Source organism: Mytilus edulis, chromosome 1 (assembly GCF_963676685.1).
Source record: "Mytilus edulis chromosome 1, xbMytEdul2.2, whole genome shotgun sequence".
In the NCBI taxonomy this organism is placed as follows: domain Eukaryota; kingdom Metazoa; phylum Mollusca; class Bivalvia; order Mytilida; family Mytilidae; genus Mytilus; species Mytilus edulis.
Genome location: NC_092344.1, coordinates 39,872,478 through 39,898,495, shown reverse-complemented (window position 1 = coordinate 39,898,495; position 26,018 = coordinate 39,872,478). Strand labels below are relative to the sequence as shown.

At 32.5% G+C, this 26,018-nt stretch overlaps 1 protein-coding gene across 7 annotated transcripts; it reads right to left on the bottom strand.

The window, feature by feature from the left end:
- On the bottom strand, positions 1-26,011 carry LOC139512460 (constitutive coactivator of PPAR-gamma-like protein 1). 7 transcript variants are annotated; one of them, XM_071300076.1, is made up of 17 exons: positions 25,091-26,011; positions 24,317-24,405; positions 22,235-22,329; positions 19,401-19,498; positions 18,696-18,763; positions 17,460-17,589; positions 15,519-15,643; positions 14,056-14,187; positions 12,238-12,394; positions 11,451-11,712; positions 10,945-11,053; positions 9,519-9,725; positions 8,803-9,127; positions 6,783-6,957; positions 5,954-6,242; positions 5,156-5,316; positions 1-4,441 (listed from the first exon to the last, which is right to left on the bottom strand). In XM_071300076.1, exons 1-17 carry the CDS (start codon positions 25,806-25,808, stop codon positions 4,270-4,272), a joined length of 3,312 nt encoding a protein of 1,103 aa, XP_071156177.1. In that variant the 5' UTR covers positions 25,809-26,011; the 3' UTR covers positions 1-4,269. The 7 variants fall into 7 exon arrangements, with proteins under 7 accessions (XP_071156177.1, XP_071156186.1, XP_071156196.1 ...); XM_071300085.1 differs by having other exon boundaries at positions 8,821-9,127; XM_071300095.1 differs by having other exon boundaries at positions 15,552-15,643; positions 25,091-25,985.
- Positions 26,012-26,018: the final 7 nt, after the last annotated feature.

The following is a 26,018-nucleotide window of genomic DNA, read 5'->3' as shown; positions in this document are numbered from 1 at the left end:
CAAAAACAACATTTATTCAAAAACTCGCAGTCCATGTCTTAACATCAAATCCATAACCATCTTTTCTTCCTTAATCACTTTTTTGTGCCAATATGATAGGGAATCAATATTCAGTAAAGCAGTATACCCCTACTTTATGCTTTTGTGCTAACTCTGTCCTAATTAAATCCCACCTTAAAGTATAATATTCAATCATTTAACAGATTAATTCACAGAACAAGACAATTTTTGTTACAAAATACTCAGTAATTTTCATCGACTACCCAATTACCATTATGTAATTATACATTTAACAATAACTTGACATTTTCTTTGAACTAAGAAGTATATATATATATATGTTACCTAAGGTATCATGCTTGTTGGATTGATTGACAGGGTATTTTTAGCTTAGCATCCAGCAGTTAATATTTCATGAATATCTAGGACTTCCATGCTTGTTGGATGTGACCACAATATATTTTGGTCTCAAAATTTAACATAACCTTAAAATAATTGTGTATCCTTTTTCATAGTCATTCCCCTACTGAATATTTTGCAATAAACCATTTGACAAGCCACCAAACTCTAATTATACAATAATTGATTACTATTATTCTAAACACTGTAAGCTTTCCAAAAGTACAATATTTGATAGTATACATAGTCAAAAGATATCAGTCATATCAATATAATAGGAATACATAAGAAATTCCAGTATTTCAAAACTTCCAAATCAAAAATATTTACAATTAATATGGAAAAACAACTGCAATATTTAGTTTCTTGATCATTTTTAGTTGTGTTCCTCTGCGATTAGTTCACTTTATCATTTTTAAAAAAATATATAATAAAGAGCTCTCAAAAAACATAAACCCAACAATTACACTAATCTATCCTAGTCTTAATAACTAACAAATTACTTTTTCCAACCTTTGCATAACAAAATGCATGCAATATATTGCTTTACGTTGACCCAAAAACATCTTCATTTTAACCCACATAGGTCAGTTTGTCAGAACTTCAGTGGTTAGATGTAGTGTTCTTGTTGGTTATTTTTGTTTTTACTTGTTTGTAATAGGACAGATAAGTCTGGGTAGGTGATAGTTCCATCCCTTTTCTTACAAGATCTAAACCATCAATCTGTCCAGATTACCTCTCACAAACTACAAAACATACATTGTATATGGCTCTTTTCATTCAAAACTGTTATCATATTTGCAAGTTTATTTTCCACAGAAAAATATTGTTTCACTGTTAATTCAGTTACTTACTCTAAATTCCTTAAAAAGAAAAATGAATTCATCTTTGTCAATTTATATAACATTTATTTTGTAATAACAATTTCTATCTTGCTGAACATTTCCTTTGAGTTGAAGATTTTTAAGATGTGGATATTTAAGCATAAAATATATTCAGTTTTAACTTTTTTCTAAATAACTAAGAATTTTAGAGTAAGTCACTGGAATAACAGGTACATCCCTACTTAAATGTACACAAGATAATTGAACAAGCTATCAATATAACATGTATTATAATAATAAACCAAATTCTAGTGAAATACACGATCATGACTTTATAAAATAGCCATTTTAAAGATTAATATAAACAATGAATAGGGGATACCTTAATGAGAATAATGGAATTGTTTTTTTTTTGTTTCTTCCTATTAAAGGACATTTTATACCTCAGGAATACACCTGCCAGGTGGTCAATGACTTATTTTCTTCTTCAACTCTCCATTCTCAAACATTGCTTTATTCCTGAGGTACCTTGTTCCTAAGCATAATAAATCATCATGGAAATGTGTCCATGTATAAGCAAGCCATTAAAAATGAACCAAAAAAATTTCAATATTCAAACATGTGAAAAAGAAACCATTAAAAAGAAGCTAGAAATTAAGCTGACCTGTTATATATATTTATAATCTTTTTCATCATTCTTTAGAAAAATGTTCAAAACAATGTGCAACCAAAAAATTGCCATGCCAAATTTCTAGCTTCATGTGGCATTTCCTCAAAAAATTTCATGCAAACATTTTATAAATGGGAAATGCTAAAATATTTATATTATCTATTTATAGATTTTAATCATCATTTATACAATGAGGAATATGTTTTAACTTCATATCATTACAAATATAGTTCATCAAAATTTAATACAAAGAAATAAAAGAGGACAATTATGTCCCCAAAAAATATACAAAGTCAAGTCTAACGGGCATGACCAACCCTTGTTAGTGTCTTGAACTCAATCCATTCTGAAACTGGATTTCGAAAAAACTTTTATAATGGGCATCAGCAAATATCAATTCATGAGAGTATTTTGCCTTTGTCTTGAAATCATTCGTGTGCTTTATCAAAGGCAAAATAAACTGAGAATGATTTTTTTCCATTTACCGCCCACTCTGATCAATATCTTTTTCATATCATTTTCATGAATGATCAGTTTTTCAATTTTCAAACTTTTTAAGACGAGAAGTAAAAATCTTTTTCTTATCAACTTCTTCTAAGTTATCAAATATGCAATCTTGACATTTTTTTTTACATATTCTTTTTGTCATAATATTGCGTTACTTGTATTTTTTTTTACCTAGTCATATTAAATAGCCATTAGGAACAAACTCAACCCAATTAAGGATACAACCTCCCGTTTTAAACCTAAACTTTTTCACTATGCATCAATTCTGGATTACAATAGGTTTAATATTGCACAAATAAACAGTTGTGCTTCATTTGATGCAAAAGGAACTCCATTCTTCAGATATTCAACTTGAAACTTTTAAATTATATATCAGTCTTGAAGTAATATCATATTATGTTTAGAGCCTTACAGCATTTTTACTCTTTTTTTCTCAATGTGATGAATTTTCCCTACTAAAAACTCAAGGAAGATATTTAAGTGAATTAATTAAAATTCTAGCTTTCTTTATTTTATCTAATTTAACTTCCTTTTTTAGAAAATTATTACCCAACAACAATGTTTGAAAGTATGGGAAATTTTTCTTTAAAATTTTATAAAGTGTAATTATCAATCATTAATTTGAAATTCAAAAAACAATCTTTCAATATATCCCTTTTTCAAGTCTTTCAACGATCTCCATTCAGACTGTTTCCATAAAAAATATATGAAATTACAAAAATATCTTCTTTGTAAAATGCAGTCAAAAAACACAATTTTGGCTGACAAAAACATTCATCACATGCATACAAATGCAGGATCACTTCAAACAATCTTTAACATGACTGCGTTTGTTTCCTGTGGCATTTTAGTCCCGTGGACTGGTGTTGTCAATAGACAACAATTGAAAAAAAATATATGTATAAATGCAACAAGGCAATGCTACAAAAGTAAACATGCCATAACAAAAAAGAATCGGTTTGAATGACATTTGAAAGACAGTTATTGCAAATATCATTCAAACTTTGAACATGTTGATGAAAAGACTGTTCACAGCACATTTTTTTTTTGCGATAAAAAGGCAAAAATTACTGAAAGACTTGAAGAGCTGATCTGACAATTTCGTCTTCAACATGTTACTTGAATGCTGATTTAGGGAAATTTCATAAATTTGATCGAAATCAACATCCACTATAACAATATATATGTTCAATTAGAAAGCACTTGTTCATTATAAAAATGTAAATATATGAAAAAATTTAACAAAAAACAAGAAAAAATAGAGAGAAATTTCTTCGGCAAGTGCATTCTAATTGAGAGTTAACTTAGTACTATAATAATGAAAATAAGTGTTACCAATCTTTTAAAAGTAGAAAGACAAATATAATTTATTGTTTCCAGTGTCATAATAACCAATTCAAAAAGGAATGAAACTAATATTTTAAACAAATAATTGTTCATTCAATAAAAAAAATCATAAGTGTTATCTTCATATTATTATAGAAGTATCCTTTTTTGTTTTCTTCTAATGAAAACACCTTTATTCTCAAAAGCTATAACAATTTCAATTTCACCAGCTGAATACAGTGTTCGCCAAAAAAGCATTGAATAGCAGTAATGTTAAACTTTCGTTCAAAAATTATCAGAGCTAAATGGCAGTAGTAATCAAACTTGAGAAAAAATAATTACAAAATAGAAAGTCATCAATACTAAATGTCTTCCATTTTTCAATCAGTTGCTGGAACATTTGAAATAAGTAATGAAACGTTTAACAAACAAACAGAATAAATAAGAACTGGCCTTGAGAAACTTAAACATAATCATAAGTCCATAAATTTCATCAGTAACACTTAAATTCCATAAACATTTAAACAGTCAATAGTATAATAATCAGGCAGTGATATCTGTTGAGGATTTGTCACCATGAATGCCACTATCTGGGCTCTGAATGCCCTCGGGTAATCCTTTGGCAGTAGGTGTGGTCACTTCTTCAGCATCATCATACACACCATTTATTTTGTTGTTATCACCATTTACAGCAATTGTAATGCTATCAGTCTCTCTATCAAATAAACAATTTTATCAAAAATATTATTTTAGGAATTACAATTTATAACTTAAAACAGGTTTCAATTTCAACTGGTCTTTTAGAAGACTAGGAGAGGTTCTTTTTTAAAGTTCATCAATTATCATTAATAATAAACACTTTAATACTGATGAAGTTAAATGCAAACCAATATTATTCATAGAATTGCAGTTGACTTTTTATATTAAGCTACTAAGACCCTCACAAGTTCATCTTTCACGCCGAAGGAAGGAATTGACATCAAAATGCATATTTCCGTGAAACTTCAAATCAGTCAAATAGTCCTGTAACTGATGTCTTGTATAAACAACATTATTAGTTTCCTAGAAAGAATATCTGCCATCAAAAACAGTTCCATTACTATAGTGGTTATGTTCTAGTAATTCAGAAATTATGTTTCATGTATGCCCACTCCTTTTCCATTCCAGATTTGCAAGAAAAACTATTATAAGGCTTTTAATTTTCTCTATTAAATTTTTATCATTTTATGTCATTCTGGAGCCTTTCAAAGCTTACTATATTCTGCTATTGCTATTTTTTTGCTCATTGTTGAAACCCTGTACAGCTTCTTATAGTTGCTTACTTCCTCGTCCTTTGATCTCTGGTGGAGAGTTGTCTCATTGGTGATCATACTACTTCAACTTAGTTTAACAATCATAACAAAGCAAGAAGGTATCTAATTTAAATTACCCATCAGATTCCACAGTAACTCCTCTTCCTCTTCCACCTGATGGCTTCCCTCCTCTCTTGTTATTGTTATTGTAAACCCTTGGTCTGACGCGGATCTTTTTCACTCCTCTTCCACTTATAGCACCTCGTCCTCTGAAGTAACCTCGCTCAGGGGACATCATCTGAAAAAAAAGAAAATAATTATAAAATAAGAACTGAAAGACAGGTAATTTAAATTTAAAGTATTTGCTAGTAAAACTGCAGTCTCACCAAGATGTTAGATCCAACAAATAAACGTTATGATTTGATTTTCTGGGTTTTAATGCCACTTTTTAGGAAGCAGGAGTTCCTGGAGAAAACCACCGTCCATCTATAGGAAAACTGACAATCCTAGTCAATTAAGAATGGAGTCGAGTACACTGCACGAGCGGGGTTTGAACTCACAAACTTGTTTAACCATGCCTCATCTTTATGTACCTGTCCAAAGTCAGGAGCCTGTAGTTCAGTGGTTGGCGTTGGTTTCAGTCTGTCATATTTATTTTTTGTAAATTGATTTGTTCTGCATGTTTTTTAATTGAATTAGTTCATATTTTCATGTCAGGGCCTTACAGTACATTTTTTCTCATTGTTAAAGGTGTATGGTTGCCTATAATTGCTTACATCCAAATCATTTGAACTTTGGTTGATAGTTATCTCAATGGCAATCACCAAATCTCTCCATCTTTATATTGTACAATAAATGTTTCATTATCTTATTTCTTCTACCAGTAACAAGTTATGACTGTTGTAACTTTTATTGTTTCATAGGAAATTTCTTACCCCTTGGTATCTCATCCCTCCTCTTCCATAAGCAGGTGGATAACCCATTCTGGGCCTCATTCCATCTCTACCAAAGCCTGGATCTCTGAACATCATGCCACGTCCCATCAATGGAGGTGGTCTACCCATCATACCACCTCCTCTATTACCCATCATACCACCACCTCTATTGCCCATCAAACCTCCTCCTCGATTACCCATCATTCCACCTCTTGGATTACCCATCATGCCTCCTCTTGGATTGCCCATCATTCCAGCTCCTCCTCTGTTACCCATCATACCTCCTCCCCTGAAATTAATTAGCAGTAAATAAGTTTCTTAATATCACAATAATAAATAATGTTTACTTTTAAAACAGACAGCAAGCCATTTCATTTTTAAAATCACAAGTATGCCCTTCCCAAGTGCATGGAATAAGAAGAAAGTTTATGTAGTGACCACATAATTAATCATTGATTGTGATTTGGATTATTCTTAAAATTCTAGCTTAAAAACTGTAGAAGCTAGAAATACCATGTACCCAGCATGTCTAATTTTACCAAAAAATGACTCTTTACATTTATACACACCATTTGAATATGTATTAACATCAAACATCATATACAAGTTTTTGCTTGAAACAAGAATAAGGAAGGTTGAGGATAAAACAATATGCGCCCCCACCCCCTTTTGTTGCTGGGACAAAAAAGTGTGCTATATTTTTGTTTGGTTCATTAGGATTTGACAACACTATGAATGTGCCATAACAGTAATATAATAGCAATCTAGTTATAAAGAAGTTTTTATGATGCATCAGCAACATTAACACTAATTTGGTTTATAATATTACCTTGCAGGATAACCTCTTCTCTGACCTCCTTGACCTCCAACTGACATAACCCTAGGTGACATAGATCCCATTCCACCATTGCCTCCTCTACTGCCTGGTATATTGGCTCCCCAGCTTCCAACAACTACTCCAGCAATTTCAAGCTGTCCACCTCGAGCATCAATAGGTGACTGTCCTGTAGTGCACATCATTTATTTAATAAAGTGAATTTAAAACATCAAGAGTAAATCATGCACCTTTAAATTGAGTATAGACACTTAAAATTGCATGCCTGGAGAATATTGAGTGCATATCAAAAAAATTTCATCTGTTTTATTCATTTTCTTATTCCCAATAAAATTCCCCCAAAATTATGACATTAAACAGACAAAATATTACACTGCATCTTACCAGTATTCAAAATAAAGGCAAATAATGAAATGAAACTAATTAAGCAAATGAAAATACCTGACCCCAGTGTTTCTTCCTAAAGGAGAAGGTTCACAAAGGATTAAAATTGGCCCTAAATTTTTAATGTTTTTTAAATCGTGCCAAATAATTACAAATTTCAAATAGGAATACTTGTGATAATACTGTTAAGACTAAAATATACTTTTTTGAAGCTATGACCCCTTAAATATATATTTATTGTATTTTAGGTCAATTTTGTCCAAAATTCTAATTATTTTTGGCATAATTAACTTTGGCCGCCATCCACGATCCAAAAAAGTTTTTATATTGATGAATTCTATAATACGTTTGGAATCTTTTGGTTACATAACATTTTGGATCGTAGGTGGCTGCCAAATTTTTCCTACAGCTTTTAGGTCTGAAAATTGCCCAAAATCATCATAATTTGACAAAATGTCCAAAATGGACCTAATTTGGAGAGTATTATATACTTTTAAGAAAAGAACTGATTTATTCAGCTTTTAAGACTTTTGAAATAGACCCATTTACGAACAATTTGTGAACTTTTTGGTGTTTTATGATAAAGTTGATATTCTAGGCCATTTTGGACCATAAGTGAACCTTGTCCTTTGTGAAAATTAAAATTTTCTAAAATTTAGGGTGTTTAAACAATACTTTATGAATGTTAAATACTGAAAGATACAAAAGCAAAATGATTCACTTAAATGGATCTCTAACTAATGCTTTGGAAAGAATCTATGGAGGAAACACTGTGGTATATAATATATAAACATGAAACACACAAGAATTAGAAACTGATGAAAATAATGCCAGTGGAAGATGCTTTCAAATACCAATAAACAAACATTTGAAAGGTAAAAATTGTATTTCTTGGGTGAACCACAAATCTAAATATTTAACAATATAAATTTCTAAAGGCCAGGTATTTTTGAAGACGTTGACTAACCATGTAATCAAGTATTCATGAATAAACAATTTACCTTAATTCGTTATGGCACCCTCAACAGAGTTAATTAGTTAAGGCACCCTCAACAGAGTTAATTCGTTATGGCACCCTCAACAGAGTTAATTCGTTATGGCACCCTCAACAGAGTTAATTCGTTATGGCACCCTCAACAGAGTTAATTTGTTATGGCACCCTCAACAGAGTTAATTCATTATGGCACCCTCAACAGAGTTGAATCGTTATGATACCCTCAACAGAGTTGATTCGTAATGGCACCCTCAACAGAGTTAATTGGTTATGGCACCCTCGACAGAATTGGGGTGACATATAATTTTATCAATATTGTTATCTAAGAAAAAATAAATGAATCCACAGTATTCTTACTGATTTTTTGTTACTTATCAAGCATATGGACATAGACAGGTTTTTCGAAAATATTGAAAAAACTAAACTATGTAGATGGATGAGATTTTACTTTAAAGAACATCATGAAATAAGAAAGTACCATCTAGTAGTGTCCAACATATTATTTACTTCAAAGTTATATCTACCACTGGCTTTACTTCAATGAATTAATAAGGTGTTGAAGAAAAAAAGAAAGACAAAATAAAAAACAAAGCAACTACAGAGAGCAAACTAAATGATAGAGGGTATATACCGCACCTTTAGTTTGATATTTACCCAGAATTCCCCTCCCTCTTCCTGGAGACTTAGGCTGCTGTCCCATACCAGCAGGGATACCAGGACGCATGCCTGGGCCTCCTCCACTCATTCCATGACCACCACCCATTCCTCCATGTCCTCCACGCATTCCATGGCCACCTCGCATACCACCAGGTGTCATGCCCATTGGATTTGCGAATTGATTGAATGGATAGTTGGTATACATGGACATAGCTGCAGAAGGAAGAAGGGGACGGGCAAATTCCACTGTGAGACCTTCCATAATGGCCTGACGCATTCTTTCCACTCTGAGAACTTGGTCAACCTTTAAAATAAATAATCATTTTAAATTTCTAATGAGCAATAAAAGTCAAACACATTTCTAAGTTAATTAAAAATCAAATTTATAAACATATTTAGTGCAGTTAACGTTTCTGTGTTAAAAGAACTTTTCCAATGTATCTATCTGTCAGATGACAGTAAAGCTAACAATATTATTATAGCCTAAGACTTGAGTGTGTATGTTTAAACAAAATCTTAGGTAATACGGGTTGCTAGCTGAACCTTGAAATCACTATTAGGTTAACTTAGGTATACTAACCCCTCGTAAGAGTACACTAGTCCGACAGATAGCCAAACAATCTATTATTGATTGAACCTACACACTCGAATCATTTGGCTGTAATAAATCATTCTGATTTCTTCTTCCACCTTACCTGTCCATCACACATATCTATCAGTGGTGTGTTGTTGTTGGCTTTGAGTAATTTGTAATGGAAAAGTTTGCCATCAAAGTAATGCCACGGAGCACACATATTCCATGGGATTGGTGCACCACACACATCATTGGCAAAGACTGCTGTCTCCACTCCTGACATAAACAATGAGGCTAAATGGATTCCTCTTGGCAACACATTTGGCAACTGAAACAGAAAATTTATTATTTTATAAAACTATTGATCACTTACCAACAATTGCATCAGCCTATATTTTCAAGTGGAAATCAAAAAGGATTTTCAATAATAAAGCCCACTTATCTGTTTCTGTATATTTACTATCAGTTATTGCATCTTATTTTCCCCCTCAAAATGTTTTGGCTAATATCAAGATGTATTATGAGCTTTCGCTTGAGATAGATTACCCCACTACAGGATATTGACCATAGAAGGATCCAAATGAAAACACAAACTCATGTTAAGCACCATACAAAATTTCAGGAATCACTAATTGAAGTTTTTATTTTTGAAAAAAAAATGCAAAAAAAGCTGATGTTGTACAAGTATAGCAACCTACCCTCTTCAACCAGAGCTTTTGGGCAGAGGAAAAAATCAAGGTGGATTTCCTTGGAAAAAGTAAACTACAAATTTTAGTGTTTGGATTGTATATTTTGCAAATTAGTACATGGATTTTTCTAGCATTCCACAGGGTCTGGTTTTCGGACCCATTCCCAACGGCAAAAACCCTACATTTTCCCCAATTTTGGGAGTAAAATTCCCAAATAATCACAAAATTTATTTTCATCTTTATTATTCATGACAGAGATGTTTATTTTATTCAACAGCTAGCTTTATGTCAAAAATCGTCAACAAGTAATGTGTAAATCCAAGTTGAAACATATTGAATGACAAACAACATTTGACAAACAATGGCTGCCATAAATAAACAGGAAGTGTGGGAAAATACTAAAACCAGATCAAATCCGGAAACGAACAAGTATATAATTCCGGGTTTGTCAATCAAATACAGTTAATAAAAAATGAAAAGAACCAAACATGTGACAGCTATCATAGCAACACTAAAATTGAAAAGTAAAAGATATATGTAAAAGAAAATAGAAACAGGATATATTTTATACAGAACTCAAAATATTTTAGTTCACAAATTTTCATGTCAAAATAAAAAAAAATAACAATCCTTTAAAAAGTTAGAACTCATTATTTTGATACTCAAATAAACTTTAATGCCATGTTGTTATATTTAAAAACAAATTTAATGAACTAAACACACTAAAACTAACATCTGGTATATTGGTTGTTTTTCCCAATTTCATTGAAAACTGCGCTAAAAAATTCCCAAAACTGGCCAGGGTCCTTTTTCCCAAAATACCCAGATAAACCCCTGTAGTATATTTAATTACTGTACCTTGAGATCCTGCATGGTTTGTACATCATGTAATAATGGAGATACACTCATGGCAAGGAAAGCATCTAATTCTTGTCTCTGTAAAATTCTTCCTCTTGTCAATATAAACCTGTTAATAAATATCAAAATATAGCACAATGTCACAGGCTTTTATATAATTGTTGTAACAAACTTATATTAAATGCTGTCCTTATCTGATGATATCCTTTTTATCTTTTATCACACTATGTATTCCTGACAGATAGTTCAATTTCCATACTTAAAATTACAAGGGTTTTCTAAGCATATACAAATTAACTACTGTAGGTGAATAAATATTGATGTCTACAGGGTAATTTGTTTGAATCTATTTCTCTAATAATTCAATGTATAATGCCATGTCCAGTGCTGCAAATGCATTTGTGATAAATTATACAAGACAAATTTTACAAAAAAAATATCAAGTTATTCTCATTAAAAATAGGACATGGCTGAATTTGTTATGAAATTAACTAACATAACTGTACCTCAAAACACAACACAACAACAAGAGCTGTTGAGGTACATATTGTGTGTTCAGCATCAGAGGAGTGTCACTTTCCATACAGGTAAGGAATGCCCTCAATCTCCTCGTTTTATCTTCAACATTGGTTCCTAACCACATACGTTCAATACTGGGTGTTTTCCAATCCACTGGATAAGCTGTCACCATTTCACATTGGATCTTTGTTGTGCCACGTCTTATGATCCACTCTTTTACTGGTACTTCAAACTTCTTAAAATCTGGGGCTACAAACAATCCAAATAAAACAATACAAGTCATAAGTTTACTCTTCTTCATCCTAGATACAAATGTAAGAAGCATAGGACAGTTTTTTTCATGTAAAAAATTATATCTTAAAATGAATGACATTTTTGTGTATCAAGTAACTGCATACAGTGTTATACCCAGGGCCTTTTAGCATCATGGTAATATGATGCTATATTGCTAGAATGTGATTCTATCAGAAAATTAAAATGATTTTCTTACAGATTGTGTTATGAAAGTGATGCTTCTGGATTGTATAAATTATTTCCTTTTAACTAGGATGTTATTTGCAAGTTGTGGTGAGAACACTGGCATAGTATATGCATTGATATGTAAATTTATGAAAATCAGTTGGATCACAATTAAAAAGTGTGAATCAAATTTGTCAAATTTTGTTATATCTATATGTTGCGTGTATTTTGCAGATTTTTTGTAAAGATATCTATAAATATTATAAATTTTGCATTGCAATTTGCTGAAAGATAATCATAAACAGCTATGTTTACCTTGTTCTTTATTTTGGTTATCATGAATGATTTTCTGTTTGTTGAGGTTAAATAAGACAGAGTAAACAGTTTGTCTGATAGGTCTGTACAGTTCTACTCCTGTTGGTAACTCTCGACTGATGTCATCTTCAAGGGTAACTGCAATCTTGATCTCTCCCTAATAGTACAAAAAGCAAGTTAGTTTTTTTGAAGTACATTAATTTTCAAATTAAATATTTGAGTGAAAATTGAGCATAAAGTTCACATTTTGGATAATTCTTCAAAATGAGTAATCTTGTCAACTTCTTTCAACTATTATGAAGACTATTTCATTGAATTGGATATTTCATTTTTCATCATTAAGATGTATTACCAGGATAGTACTAACATGAGCAACACCACCAGTGCCACATATGGAACAGGATCTGCTTACCCTTTCCGGAAGCACCTGAGATTTCCTATTCCCTCTTTGTTATTGATAGGGTTCATGTTGCTTAGGGACGACATCAAAAGATCGATGTAGGATAAAAAAACTTAAATCAAATAGTTTGGGGTTGGAGATGGGGGTCAATGTTGCTGCAAGTTTTGTTAATCTAAAATTGATTTTACATATATACCTAGGCCGAGATAAAAAAGATCGATGTTTCCGGTAACCCGACCGCCCCTGTTTTTTTGGCCCCGACCCTAACTTTTTTATTGGATCTTCAAAAAAAAATTAAAAAAAATTGTATCAAACGACCCCGTTTTTGACACAGGCTTCTGATAGATGACATAATATTTTTTCTCTCTTGCTTCTACTTGCATAGAAAGCCAGTAAAACATTTTATTAATGTCAAAAGGTATTCCAAATAGGTTAAAATCCAAGAAATTTGCACAGCAGGTGCTTCAAAAACATTGCAAATGGCACACTTCCGGTTTTTGAAACTAATTACGGATCCAGACTTGGAAAAACCATGATAATTTTCCGGATTTCATTTACGATGTCAAAAAAAAAAAAAAAAAAAAAAAAAAAAAGAATTCCGACCTACCGACCCTATTTTTCAAAATGATGTTATCGGAAACACATATCTTTTTTTTTAAGGCCCTATTGGTCAATCAATTTTTCCCAAATTAAGTTAAGAGTTGGAGTGTGGGGGTCAGTGAAAAAACTATGTGAATTAAATTTTTTATCCTTCATTGAACTTTTGATGTCGTCGCTTAGTCTTAAGTAATCTGTGCTGGTTATTTCATCCTTCAAAATGTATTGTTTATCTGTTTGTCTTTTTCTTTTTTAGGCATGGATTTGTCAGTATATTTTTGACCTGTGACTTTGAATGTCCCTCTGGTACCTTTCACCTCTCTTACGATTGTTTGTTCATGATGTGGACATAGTAAAACAAAGGCATGTGGTTTTGGTGATAATTGAAGTTGTTTCAACCTGCTCAAATCCATTTTCCATTTGAGCAATATATATTTGTCTCAATATCTTTTTTATAGAAATAACGTCTTTGTGGAATATAAGCACATTAATGTACAACTGTACAACCTTTTCCCCAATATTTCAAATTATTTTCTGATATAAATGCTAAATCAGACTGACAACAGTTTTCCCTTTATAGATACATGTATGTAAGGAGCTCAAATACATATAAAATAAAGTGAATCATAGTTTGTTTTATGATTTAAAATTTAACTTTTGATAATTTTCAACTTTCAAAAAAAAAATTTCTTTAAACAATTAATGACGAAACTGATGTTCCTAAAAGTTTAAATGATGTTAAATAGGACACCTTTTTTAATATCAGGATAAGGACAAATTACATTTCAAATTTAAATTTGCAGATTGTGTAAACATCTCACCTGGGATAATAATTGGTAAATCCAAGAACACATCAATCCCTTTTGATGTCTCTCACTAGCTACTCTCATTATTTCAGGCAGAACTTGAGGAATTCTAGAGTCTGAAGGTTGTCCTGCTGGTGGTTTCTGAACCTGAAAGAAGTATATTCATTTTAAAACATCAACTTCAATATTCTCAAAACTAGTTCAAATGAAAGAAAATACTAATATAGAAATAATTAAAGAACCTTAGTGAGCACGCTCACATACCCCACGTCCCCACATTGTCATTGGAGAAATTAAATAAGTATAAGAAAAAATATTGAATAATAATTTCCTGTCAATATACATTGTATGTCCTTATTATCTACAAAATTTCATGAAATTCTGTTTGTGTGTTTTCAGAGGAGTTGAGATGACAAACTGTTGCAGAAGTACATTGAAGCAAATAAGTTCAAAGGGGCATAACTCCTAGAAAAAAATTGAACCGTAATTTCCTGTTGATATGCACATCTACATAGTATGTCCTTATTATCTACAAAGTTTCATGAAATTCTGTTGTGTGGTTTGAGAGGAGTTGTGATGACAAACTGTTGCAGTAATACATTAAAGTAAATAAGTTCAAAGGGGCGCAACTCCTAGAAAAAAATTGAATCGCAATTTCCCGTCGATATGCACAACTACATAGTATGTCCTTATTATCTGAAAAGGTTTCGTGAAATTATGTTGTGTGGTTTGAGAGGAGTTGCGATGACAAACTGTTGCAGTAATACATTAAAGTAAATAAGTTCAAAGGGGCGTAACTCCTAGAAAAAAAATTGAATCGCAATTTCCCGTCGATATGCACAACTACATAGTATGTCCTTATTATCTGAAAAGGTTTCGTGAAATTCTGTTGTGTGGTTTGAGAGGAGATGCGATGACAAACTGTTGCAGTAGTACATTAAAGTAAATAAGTTCAAAGGGGCGCAACTCCTAGAAAAAAAATTGAATCGCAATTTCCCGTCGATATGCACAACTACATAGTATGTCCTTATTATCTGAAAAGGTTTCGTGAAATTCTGTTGTGTGGTTTGAGAGGAGATGCGATGACAAACTGTTGCAGTAGTACATTAAAGTAAATAAGTTCAAAGGGGCGCAACTCCTAGAAAAAAAATTGAATCGCAATTTCCCGTCGATATGCACAACTACATAGTATGTCCTTATTATCTGAAAAGGTTTCGTGAAATTCTGTTGTGTGGTTTGAGAGGAGTTGCGATGACAAGAAACAGGACTGACGGACGGGTCAAAAACATTATACCGTTGCGTGGGGTATAATTTATGATCTGAAACTTATTAAGTTGAACTAAATCAAGGAATATGAAAATAGATTGATAGTAACTTGCTATTTGAACATCCAGTAAAAAAATTATGAATTTTGAATGAAGATTATTATTATGAAATCAGAAGTTGTAAAATAATTATTTTCCCATTGTTAAGCTTACCCCCTGTACTTTGGGAGTTTGAGGCCAACCAACCTCAGGACTGTTTCGATTTGGGCTGGATCCACTACTGCTGCTGGAAGAAGAGGAAGCGGCGGCAGCTAACATCTCTGGTTTTAATGGAATACCTGAGGAAATTCAAGTTCAGATATGTATAAGTAAACTCAGTCAACCTCCAAATAAAAAGATAAAATATTTATCTGTACCAAAATACTGATGAAAGCCTGTTACTAATATTAGGCCAAAAAAATATATGTCTGTTTCCTGTTTCCCGACCGACCCCGACTCAAACCCCCCGACCCTAGATCTTTTTATTCAAATCCGGAAAAAAATCGTTTCCGGTCGGAAAAATTCATTTCCGGTCCGATCCAGATCCGTATTTTACTATGCCCAAACAATCAAAATGGCTGCTCCCAGCACAAATGTGCTACAATTAAGGTTTAAATATGTCAGCACTGGGAGGATTATTCAATTAAAGCTTCTTTAAAGGGATTAAATCATTTTAGGTACAGGACCCTAACCAAACATGACATTTAACCGACTGCAAATCTGACAGGGAGTGCAAAAATAATAAAAAAAAAAAAAAAAAAATCCCGACCTACCAACGACCCTGATTTATTTGCCTTGGAAGCAGGAAACCGACATATATTTTTTTTTGGCCTTATAAGCTAACTTTAATAGCATGAAAGTCCTTACATTCAATCATATTTGTCAGTAGTCAAGCCAACACCAAAAAGAAACTTTTGTGTGTAAAAAAATACACTAATTTTTATTGTTGTTTTAGACCAACACCTGATTTCCCTAAATTAATTCATTCATCATTGTATATTTTTTATTTGTAATAACTGTATATAATGGTGTTTTTTTGTGCATATTAGTTTTTAATATTATGGTGTTATATGCTAAGATATATTGATATATGTTGTATATATGTAATATAAATGTATTTTAACGCATGTTTTACAGTCTCTCAAAACTCTTTTTTGAGTGGCTCTTTTAATAATTGATCTTTCAATATCATATTTCTTAACTACCAATTTTTGTGGATTTCATGGGTAGATGTGAATCACGAAATTTAATGTACAAGGAATAACAAATTTTCTATAGGCTTGTATGCCAATTTTTAGCAAATCCATGAAATCAAGTTTTCCTCAATCCACGAAAATTCTAACTTGATCTGTGCTGTATAGAAATAAGCATTGTGTATGAGTTTTATAAGTTTTATAACATTTGATTGAGGCAAACTAAATTAAGGAAAAACAAGAATGTGTCCTCAGTACACGAACGCCCCACTCGCACTATCATTTTCCATGTTCAGTGGACCGTGAAATTGGGGTAAAAACTCTAATTTGGCATTAAAATTAGAAAGATCATATCATAGGGGACATGTGTACTAAGTTTGAAGTCGATTGGACTTAAACTTCATCAAAAACTACCTTGACCAAAAACTTTAACCTGAAGCGAGACAGACGGACGGACGAACGAACAGACGGACGCACAGACCAGAAAACATAATGCCCCTCTACTATCGTAGGTGGGGCATAAAAATTGTGATTTTTTTTCAATTGTACAGTGGCTATAAAGTGATGCCACCTAAATTCAAATTTGATTTGTGTTTTGTGGAAATAACCATGGTGTATGAGTTTCATAACAAATTTGATTTGTGTTTTGTGGAAATTAACATTGTGTACGATTTTTATATCAAATTTGATTTGTGTTTTGAGGAAATCAGCATTGTGTGTGAGTTTCATAACAAATTTGATTTGTGTTTTGTGGAAATTAGCATTGTGTACCGTGTTTCATAACATTTGGTTGAGGCAAAATAAAGTTAAAGACAGAAACCAACTTTGGTAAGTACGTACATCCAAGGGTAAAACTTAATGCCCCCTCTGCTACTGTGGGGGCATCAAAATTATGATCAAAACAGCCCTTATGGAAACAAACCTGCATCTCCTTTCTCATTAGGTTTATCAGAAGACCAACCTGACTGCATGCTGTTCAAGTTCTGTTGGTTTGGAGGGTCAACAACAATCTGTGGGGCAGGTCCTTGGTCTGCTGCATATCCTTGTCCCTCCTGGAAAGTAATATCGTTTTACATAACAATCCTTCTTACTTGTAAAAGACAGATAAAACTACAACACTAATACAATAGCATGAGCTTTTTTTATGGTCGTACTGAAGACCCTTCATGAAACTCTAAGAAACAGAGTTCGCCAAATCTTTTTTTCCCGGGTGGTCCTTGAAGAAAATATGCTGGTCCTCACTATTAACTCTATTGAAAAATACTAAAATTGTGTCAGTCCTATGCAAAATTTTGATGGTAAAATCCTGAGGACCACCACTTTTCGCGAACTCTGAAGAAATGCATATTTGACTTTAATGCAAAACCACCATTTAAAATTGATTCATAGTAAGTTGTGGATTTGTTATAAAAAAGTTTGAACATCAAAATATATATTATTTTTATTTTCAAAAAATGTGATATCCCCTTTTATATATCTAGTAAGGCCTAAAAAAAAAAGATATGTGTTTCCGGTAACATCATTTTGAAAAATAGGGTCGGTAGGTCGGAATTCTTTTTTTTTTTTTTTTTTTTTTTTTTTTTGACATCGTAAATGAAATCCGGAAAATTATCATGGTTTTTCCAAGTCCGGATCCGTAATTAGTTTCAAAAACCGGAAGTGTGCCATTTGCAATGTTTTTGAAGCACCTGCTGTGCAAATTTCTTGGATTTTAACCTATTTGGAATACTTTTTGACATTAATAAAATGTTTTACTGGCTTTCTATGCAAGTAGAAGCAAGAGAGAAAAAATATTATGTCATCTATCAGAAGCCTGTGTCAAAAACGGGGTCAGTTGATACAATTTTTTTATTTTTTTTTGAAGATCCAATAAAAAAGTTAGGGTCGGGGGCTAAAAAACAGGGTCGGTCGGGTTACCGGAAACATCGATCTTTTTTTTCTCGGCCTAAATATAAAATCATTCCATTTCGAAAAAATTGAATTATTAAACAGCAATTTTATTAGTCTCAATAACATACATTCTTGAAGACAGCTTTGATAATTTTCTGTACTTTTTATTCACAAAAATAAGTGAAAAAGTTTTCATAAAATTGTATTATGTACATTTTAAAATTGCAATGGTTGAAATGTTTTGTAAAGTCAATTTATATAAGCATACCTGTCCTGGTGCTCTTGTTTGAACAGTGTGTTGTACAGGATAACCACTTTGTCTTGGCATGCCTGAAACTAAAATAGTACATTTTTTTCTCATGCATATCTAAGAAGAAATATAAACAAGAATGTGTCCCCAGTACACGAATGCCACTCGTACTATCATTTTCTATGTTCAGTGGACCGTGACATTGGGGTAAAAACTCTAATTTGGCATTAAAATTAGAAAGATCATATCATAGGGAACATGAGTACTAAGTCTGAAGTCGATTGGACTTCAACTTCATCAAAAACTACCTTGACCAAAAACTTTAACCTGAAACGGGATAGACAGACGAACGCAGAGACCAGAAAACATAATGTCCCTCTACTATCGTAGGTGGGGCATAAAGGAATGTGTTCCCAGTACACGAATGCCCACTCGCACTATCATTTTCTAAGTTCAGTGGACCATGACATTGGGGTAAAAACTCTAGAAAGATCATATCATAGGGAACATGAGTACTAAGTTTGAAGTTGAACCTGAAGCAGGACAGACGGACTGACGAACGAACAGACCAGAAAACATAATGCCCTCTTCTATCGTAGGTGAGGCATAAAAAAACTTTTCTATTGTAGATTTCAATTTAACGATTCAGGAATTTCATAAATTATTGCAATATTCCAAATTGAAACAACATAAATTAGTTGCATATAAACAAACAAAACTTACTGTTTTGTGGTGGTCTGTATTTGAGAAAGCCATCTTGGGTACCATTCAGGTAATATTGAACACACTGTTTGAATTTGGCAATCAATTCTGTCTTCTTCCTGCAAAATCAAATACATGTTAATTAGAAATGCATATCAGTAAGGGGGAGGGTAGGAACAGACTTTCTAATATACCTACAATCAAGAACCATTTTTAGATCAATTTGGATAATGTAAATAGATGCACGGAAAACAGACCCATGACCCACATTCAATATAATAAAACAACTTCCCTTCCTATCCTCCCACATGAATTTATATGGAATAGTCCTTAGTAGAGACTGAACATCACCAATTCCTACAACATCTCATTTCTCATGTTGCAGTAAACTTTCCAAATGAATAGAAAATATATGACAATGTGATTCTTAAAACAATGTTTACTTTCAAAATAATAATATTGTGAACATTGTCAGATTCATTTGTTTAAAGGAGATTGGAATGCTTCCTTCTTTAATGGTGATTAACTAGTGCATCTTGGAGAATTTAACACAATCATAACCAGGTGCTCCGCAGGGCGCAGCTTTATACGACCGCAGAGGTCGAACCCTGAACAGTTGGGGCAAGTATGGACAAAACATTCAAGCGTGATACAGCTCTGAATTTGGATTGTGATCAAATTTTTGACATTACATGGTTTTTTTTACACAAAACAAATGTCAAGATTTTACAAATCAATTAAAGATTTCTTCTTATTTAAATCTAAAATTAAATAGTTGACACAGCATAGGTTTCTGACACAGAATGAATGTGGTCTAATGAACTTAAAAGTTTTTTTTTGCCTTTGAGCAATTCACTATGCTGTTGAATATTAATCCTCTCAAAAAAATGTTTGAAGAAATTTTCTTTTTATTTATGAAATCTGAAATGAGAAAAATTTAACCCCCCCCCCCTTTTTTCACATCCCCGTTTCCCTTTTTCCAAAACTGATATCAATTCAAATATCTAATGGAGTTTGCAACAATAACTACTCTTTTAAATACATCATAAAATATTAAAATGTAAAATAAAGTGCTTGTTATCACTGAATGGTAAAGATTGGTTGGTAGTAAAAGTGAATATACATTGTTTATTGTATAAAACAATAAAAAAATTTCATCAGCAACATTTTATATTGGCAAATTTCCAATGAAGTTATTTACATAAAGTTATTGGCAAATAAAAATAGAAAATGACATCATAGTCATGTCTGGCAAATTTCCAACATACATTATCTAAAACATTTTAGATAAGATAAGGAAAAAAAGCTTCATCAGCAACATTTTATATTGGCAAATTTCCAATGAAGTTATTTACATAAAGTTATTGGCAAATAAAAATAGAAAATGACATCATAGTCATGTCTGGCAAATTTCCAACATATATTATCAACTACTATTCTATACAAAGAAAGATAACTCCAATTGAAAATTAATTGCTATTGCACAATATTGTGCAATTAGATATTTCTTGCTATTGTGCAATACTGTGCAATTGAAAATTTCTTGCTATTGCACAATACTTGATATGGAATCCTGATTTGGACCAACTTGAAAACTGGGCCCATAATCAAAAATCAAAGTACATATTTAGATAAAGCATATCAAATAAGCCCAAGAATTTAATTTTTGTTAAAATCAAACTTAGTTTAATTTGGACCCTTTGGACCTTAATGTAGACCAATTTGAAAACTGGACCAAAAATTAAGAATCTACATACACAGTTAGATTTGGCATATCAAAGAACCCATTTATTCAATTTTTGAAGAAATCAAACAAAGTTTAATTTTGGACCCCCATTTGGACCAACTTGAAAACTAGGCCAATAATTAAAAATCTAAGTACATTTTTAAATTCAGCATATCAAAGAACCCCAAGGATTCAATTTTTGTTAAAATCAAACTAAGTTTAATTTTGGACCCTTTGGACCTTAATGTAGACCAATTTGAAAACGGGACCAAAAATTAAGAATCTACATACATAGTTAGATTCGGCATATCAAAGAACCCCAATTATTCAATTTTTGATGAAATCACACAAAGTTCAATTTTGGACCCTTTGGGCCCCTTATTCCTAAACTGTTAGGACCAAAACTCCCAAAATCAAACCCAACCTTCCTTTTATGGTCATAAACCTTGTGTTTAAATTTCATAGATTTCTATTTACTTATACTAAAGTTATGGTGTAAAAACCAAAAATAATGCTTAATAGGGCCCCTTTTTGGCCCTTAATTCATAAACTGTTGTGACCTCAACTCCAAAAATCAATCCCAACCTTCCTTTTGTGGTCATAAACCTTGTGCTAAAATTTCATTGATTTCTATTTACTTATACTAAAGTTATTGTGCGAAAACCAAGAATAATGCTTATTTGGGCCCTTTTTTGGCCCTTAATTCCTAAACTGTTGGAACCAAAACCCCCAAAATCAATCCCAACCTTCCTTTTGTGGTCATAAACCTTGTGTCAAAATTTCATAGATTTCTATTCACTTAAACTAAAGTTATAGTGCGAAAACCAAGAAAATGCTTATTTGGGCCCTTTTTGGCCCCTAATTCCTAAAATGTTGGGACCAAAACTCCCAAAATCAATACCAACCTTCCTTTTGTGGTCATAAACCTTGTGTTAAAATTTCATAGATTTCCATTCACTTTTACTAAAGTTAGAGTGCGAAAACTAAAAGTATTCGGACGACGACGACGACGACGACGACGACGTCGCCGACGCCAACGTGATAGCAATATACGACGAAAAATTTTTCAAATTTTGCGGTCGTATAAAAATAAGTAGAAATCATTATAACAGATAAGTCAATTAATTACCTGAAAATCTGTTCTCCAACAGTATCCAGATTATCTACTGAGGCTAAGTTACGAACAAATTTTACAGCTGCTTCAATACAATTCTCTGGAGTAAACTGCAAGACAAAAGTTTGAATAATGTATCTTCCTAAAACTCACAGAGTTAATAAATATGATGGCTCAGGGGTCACCACAGATTAAATTTTGAGGGTGGGAGTTATAAAATAATATTAAAACTTCCGAAAAATATTAATAAATTTTAAACCTTTTGCAATACAGTTCTAGAATATAATATATGTGTTATCTTAATTCTATGACAAAAATCAATGTCGATTTTAAAAGCTCACTAGAGCATGTATTACACTTTTTACAATGTAAAGGCAAGAACTAAAACTTTCACTTGATTTTTTTAAACAAAAAAGGCTGTCACAATGACAAACAATTTTCATTTCATTTCAATTTGTGAGTAATTTTAACAGCAATCTTGAGTTGCGACTTCTAAAGAGCAATAGTTATAATCATCAATCAAATGTGACCCCAATATTCCCATATTAAATTGACAATATATTTCAGTTCATTTGAAAAGCATTTGTAAACCAGCTGTTAACTTATGCCACAGAAACAATATAAAATTCCAATTTTCTAATCAATAAATAAACAGAACTCCTGTACAGCAAAACTGAAAATCTTCAATATCTACCTTGACCTCATTCTGTCATCAGTAATAATAAATTTCAACTTGAAACAGATTTGTTTAACAGTTCACAAGTTATTGCACAGACACAAACTGATGTCCCAATTAAAATCTGGATACAAATTCAATAAAAAACAAGAGGCTGTCACAACGACAGCAAACCAGATTTATTAATATTTATTTGTGTCCTGGCAATATCACAAGAACCATTACTGATGAATATTGAAAGTGAAAATCGTCAATATCAAATTTGACCTCCATTTTGTCATCAGTATCAACATATTAAAATTTGAAAAGCTTATATTGAATGGTTCATGAGAAAATGCAACAACGTGAATGGAAACGCCATTTTGCAATCTTTCAAGAACCATAACTCCTGAACCGTAAAAGTCAAAATCGTCATTATTGAACTTGACCTCTATTTTGTCATAAGTAACAACAGATCAAAATTTGGGAAGCTTTGGTAGAACAGTTCATGCGTTTATGCACGGACACGACTGGAAACTCCATTTTTCAATCTTTCAAGAACCATAACTCCTGAACGGTAAGAGTAAAAATCACCAGTATTGAACTTGACCTTCATTTAGTTGTCAGTAACAACACATTAAAATTTGAAAAGCTTTGGTTGAACGGTTCATGAGTTAATGCACGGACAACATTTGATTGCCGCTCGCCGTACATCCCCAAATCAATAACCAACATTTTTGTCACAAAAATCCGGTTAATAAAATGATTAAAATATATTTTCTATCAAGAGTAATAGCCTGTGGTCATCACTAAATGCACTAGTGCAATAGTCAAAACAAGTAAAACCCTGATGACACCACTAAACTAAGGTTTTTACCAACTAAAATGTCCATAAAATTTAACTCTTTGTATGTGAATTACACAGTGATTTTAATTGTCAGATGCCTTTAATCTTTTCCAATAATAATTTTTAATGAATACAGTTATGTGCACTCATTGCTGAGTGAATAATAAATTTGGTAAAATTTTAAATTGAACCGACAACCTTATTTTTTGTTGACAATGTGTAAATATGCATAATAACAATATTTCAGGCAAAAGACAACATTATTCAAAACAACCAACCAGAATTTCAACCGAGACGCCAGTTTGATCGACACAAGGTTGCATTGTCGTTTCTTTAATTTAGTGTACACCGGTCAAATGATAAATGTCCATAAATTTGATTCTTTTGGTTATTGTTCTTTATTATCACCTGCACATTATTAGACCCCTCAGTTATCAGTAGGTGAAAAAGAATGCAGATTCAGGTGTTTTTTATGTGTAAGCGGCAACTAGAAAAGACAGCCTTGTGACCCTCATACCATCCTCTAAATAAATGCAATACATGTAATAGGTGGACACCAAACGGTGTTTTGGACTAATTTATAGTATGAATTCACCTTAATAGGTTGTCCACCATCTGGCTGTGTGGTGTTCAGTAAATTTCTGTAGAAGTCATACAAGTCTGCATCTGGTAGGATGTGATTTCCTGGAAAAAATGGAACACGAGGTTAAAAAATGATGTGAAACAATTTTTACAGAATAAATGAATTTAATTGATTAAACATCAACCAGATTTTTTCTATACATTCATAAATGTAAATTCGCCCTTAATAATCTGCAGTAGTTCATGCTTCAGGTGTTCAGGAATTTTAATTTCATATCAACCAAAGCAGTTCTATTATGACCATCACTATATACATGCATGAATTTCTAATTAAACCAGAATAAACGGCATGGCAACTAATCCTCCTTCAACTGCACAGTGCAGAGTGGATCATCTTTTGTTTAAAGATTCAAAACACTAGCATGCCAATCATTCTTTTTTAATGGTTAGATGTAACATGTATATATACTACATGTATGTACTATTCGCAGTAAAGGTAATATATTTGGCTAGCTAGTTCGCTAGTAGTTGAACCCTGAAATTCTAGTACATGTAGCTAGGGTACATACACCCTTATTTTCAACTGTCAATAGTAAGAGTATGGAACCAATCAAAATATTGTGAAACAAGTTTTAAAGTTACATAAAAAACATGATTTCAGGCATGTCAGGAGAAAGGTGCGTTTGATTAGTCAATTCTATTTCAATCGGTTACTTCTGTTCATTTATAAATAGATTTCTTGCGTTTCTAAATAACATTATGTTACTGTTCATACTGCTGAACTTACCCAATAGTGCTGCAAAAATGCAGAATCTGTTTGGGTTCAGGTTAAGATTTTTTGCAATCTCATCCATGATGTATTCTTTGGTTTCTAAAGAACCTTTATAGGTCAGTTTCAGGTTGTGGGATGAAAAATAACGTGGTGGATCAAATATTGTGTATACTGCATCTTGTGCAAGAATTCCTTGAAGCCCATGTTCCCTGCAATAACCAATAACCTCTTGCTCATGGTCATCCATAGAGCATGCAACAGTAACACCTAGCTGTCGCAATGCCATTCTAAGTGCACCATGGAGGAACACTGGTGGGATCCACCAAATTTTGGGAGGTGGTGTTCCTTTGTTGTTGACATGTCGCAAGATGGACTGTACCTTCTTCTTCTCCATACTCTGACTTGCAAACCAATCATTCATTTTTTGACTCTCCAAAGACCCATTGAAGAATACAACCAGTTCCATGTTAGCTGCTTGACAAGCCTGGATTAGGCTGTTTAAATAAGATGTCATCCTATTCCATTGACCCCCACATACCCAGTCTGAAAAGTAGCCGCCATAGAGTCGATCTAGACAGCTCTCTGCATCTACAACAAGGCAGAATCTGGATGAACCTGGATACCTGCCACGCCTTTTTGGTACAAAACCCCTAGATATTTTCAGCAAATCAACTGACACACAGGCACTAGAGCAGTGCGTCTCAATATAATCTTGCAGAGATTTAATTCCCATAGTTGCTACCTTATTTCCAAAGTTAAATGATTACTTCATTAGTTTTTATATGCCAAAAGATAAAATTCCGTAAACAGAGCACTAAAATTGAAGAAAATGAAAGGAATTTGACCTCATTCAGCGGCCATGTGCTTCTTCCTAGCGGCTCTGACACCCTTTGACATGCGTGTTGATGACGCAAGGCCCGGATGGATTTCCCATGTTGCATTT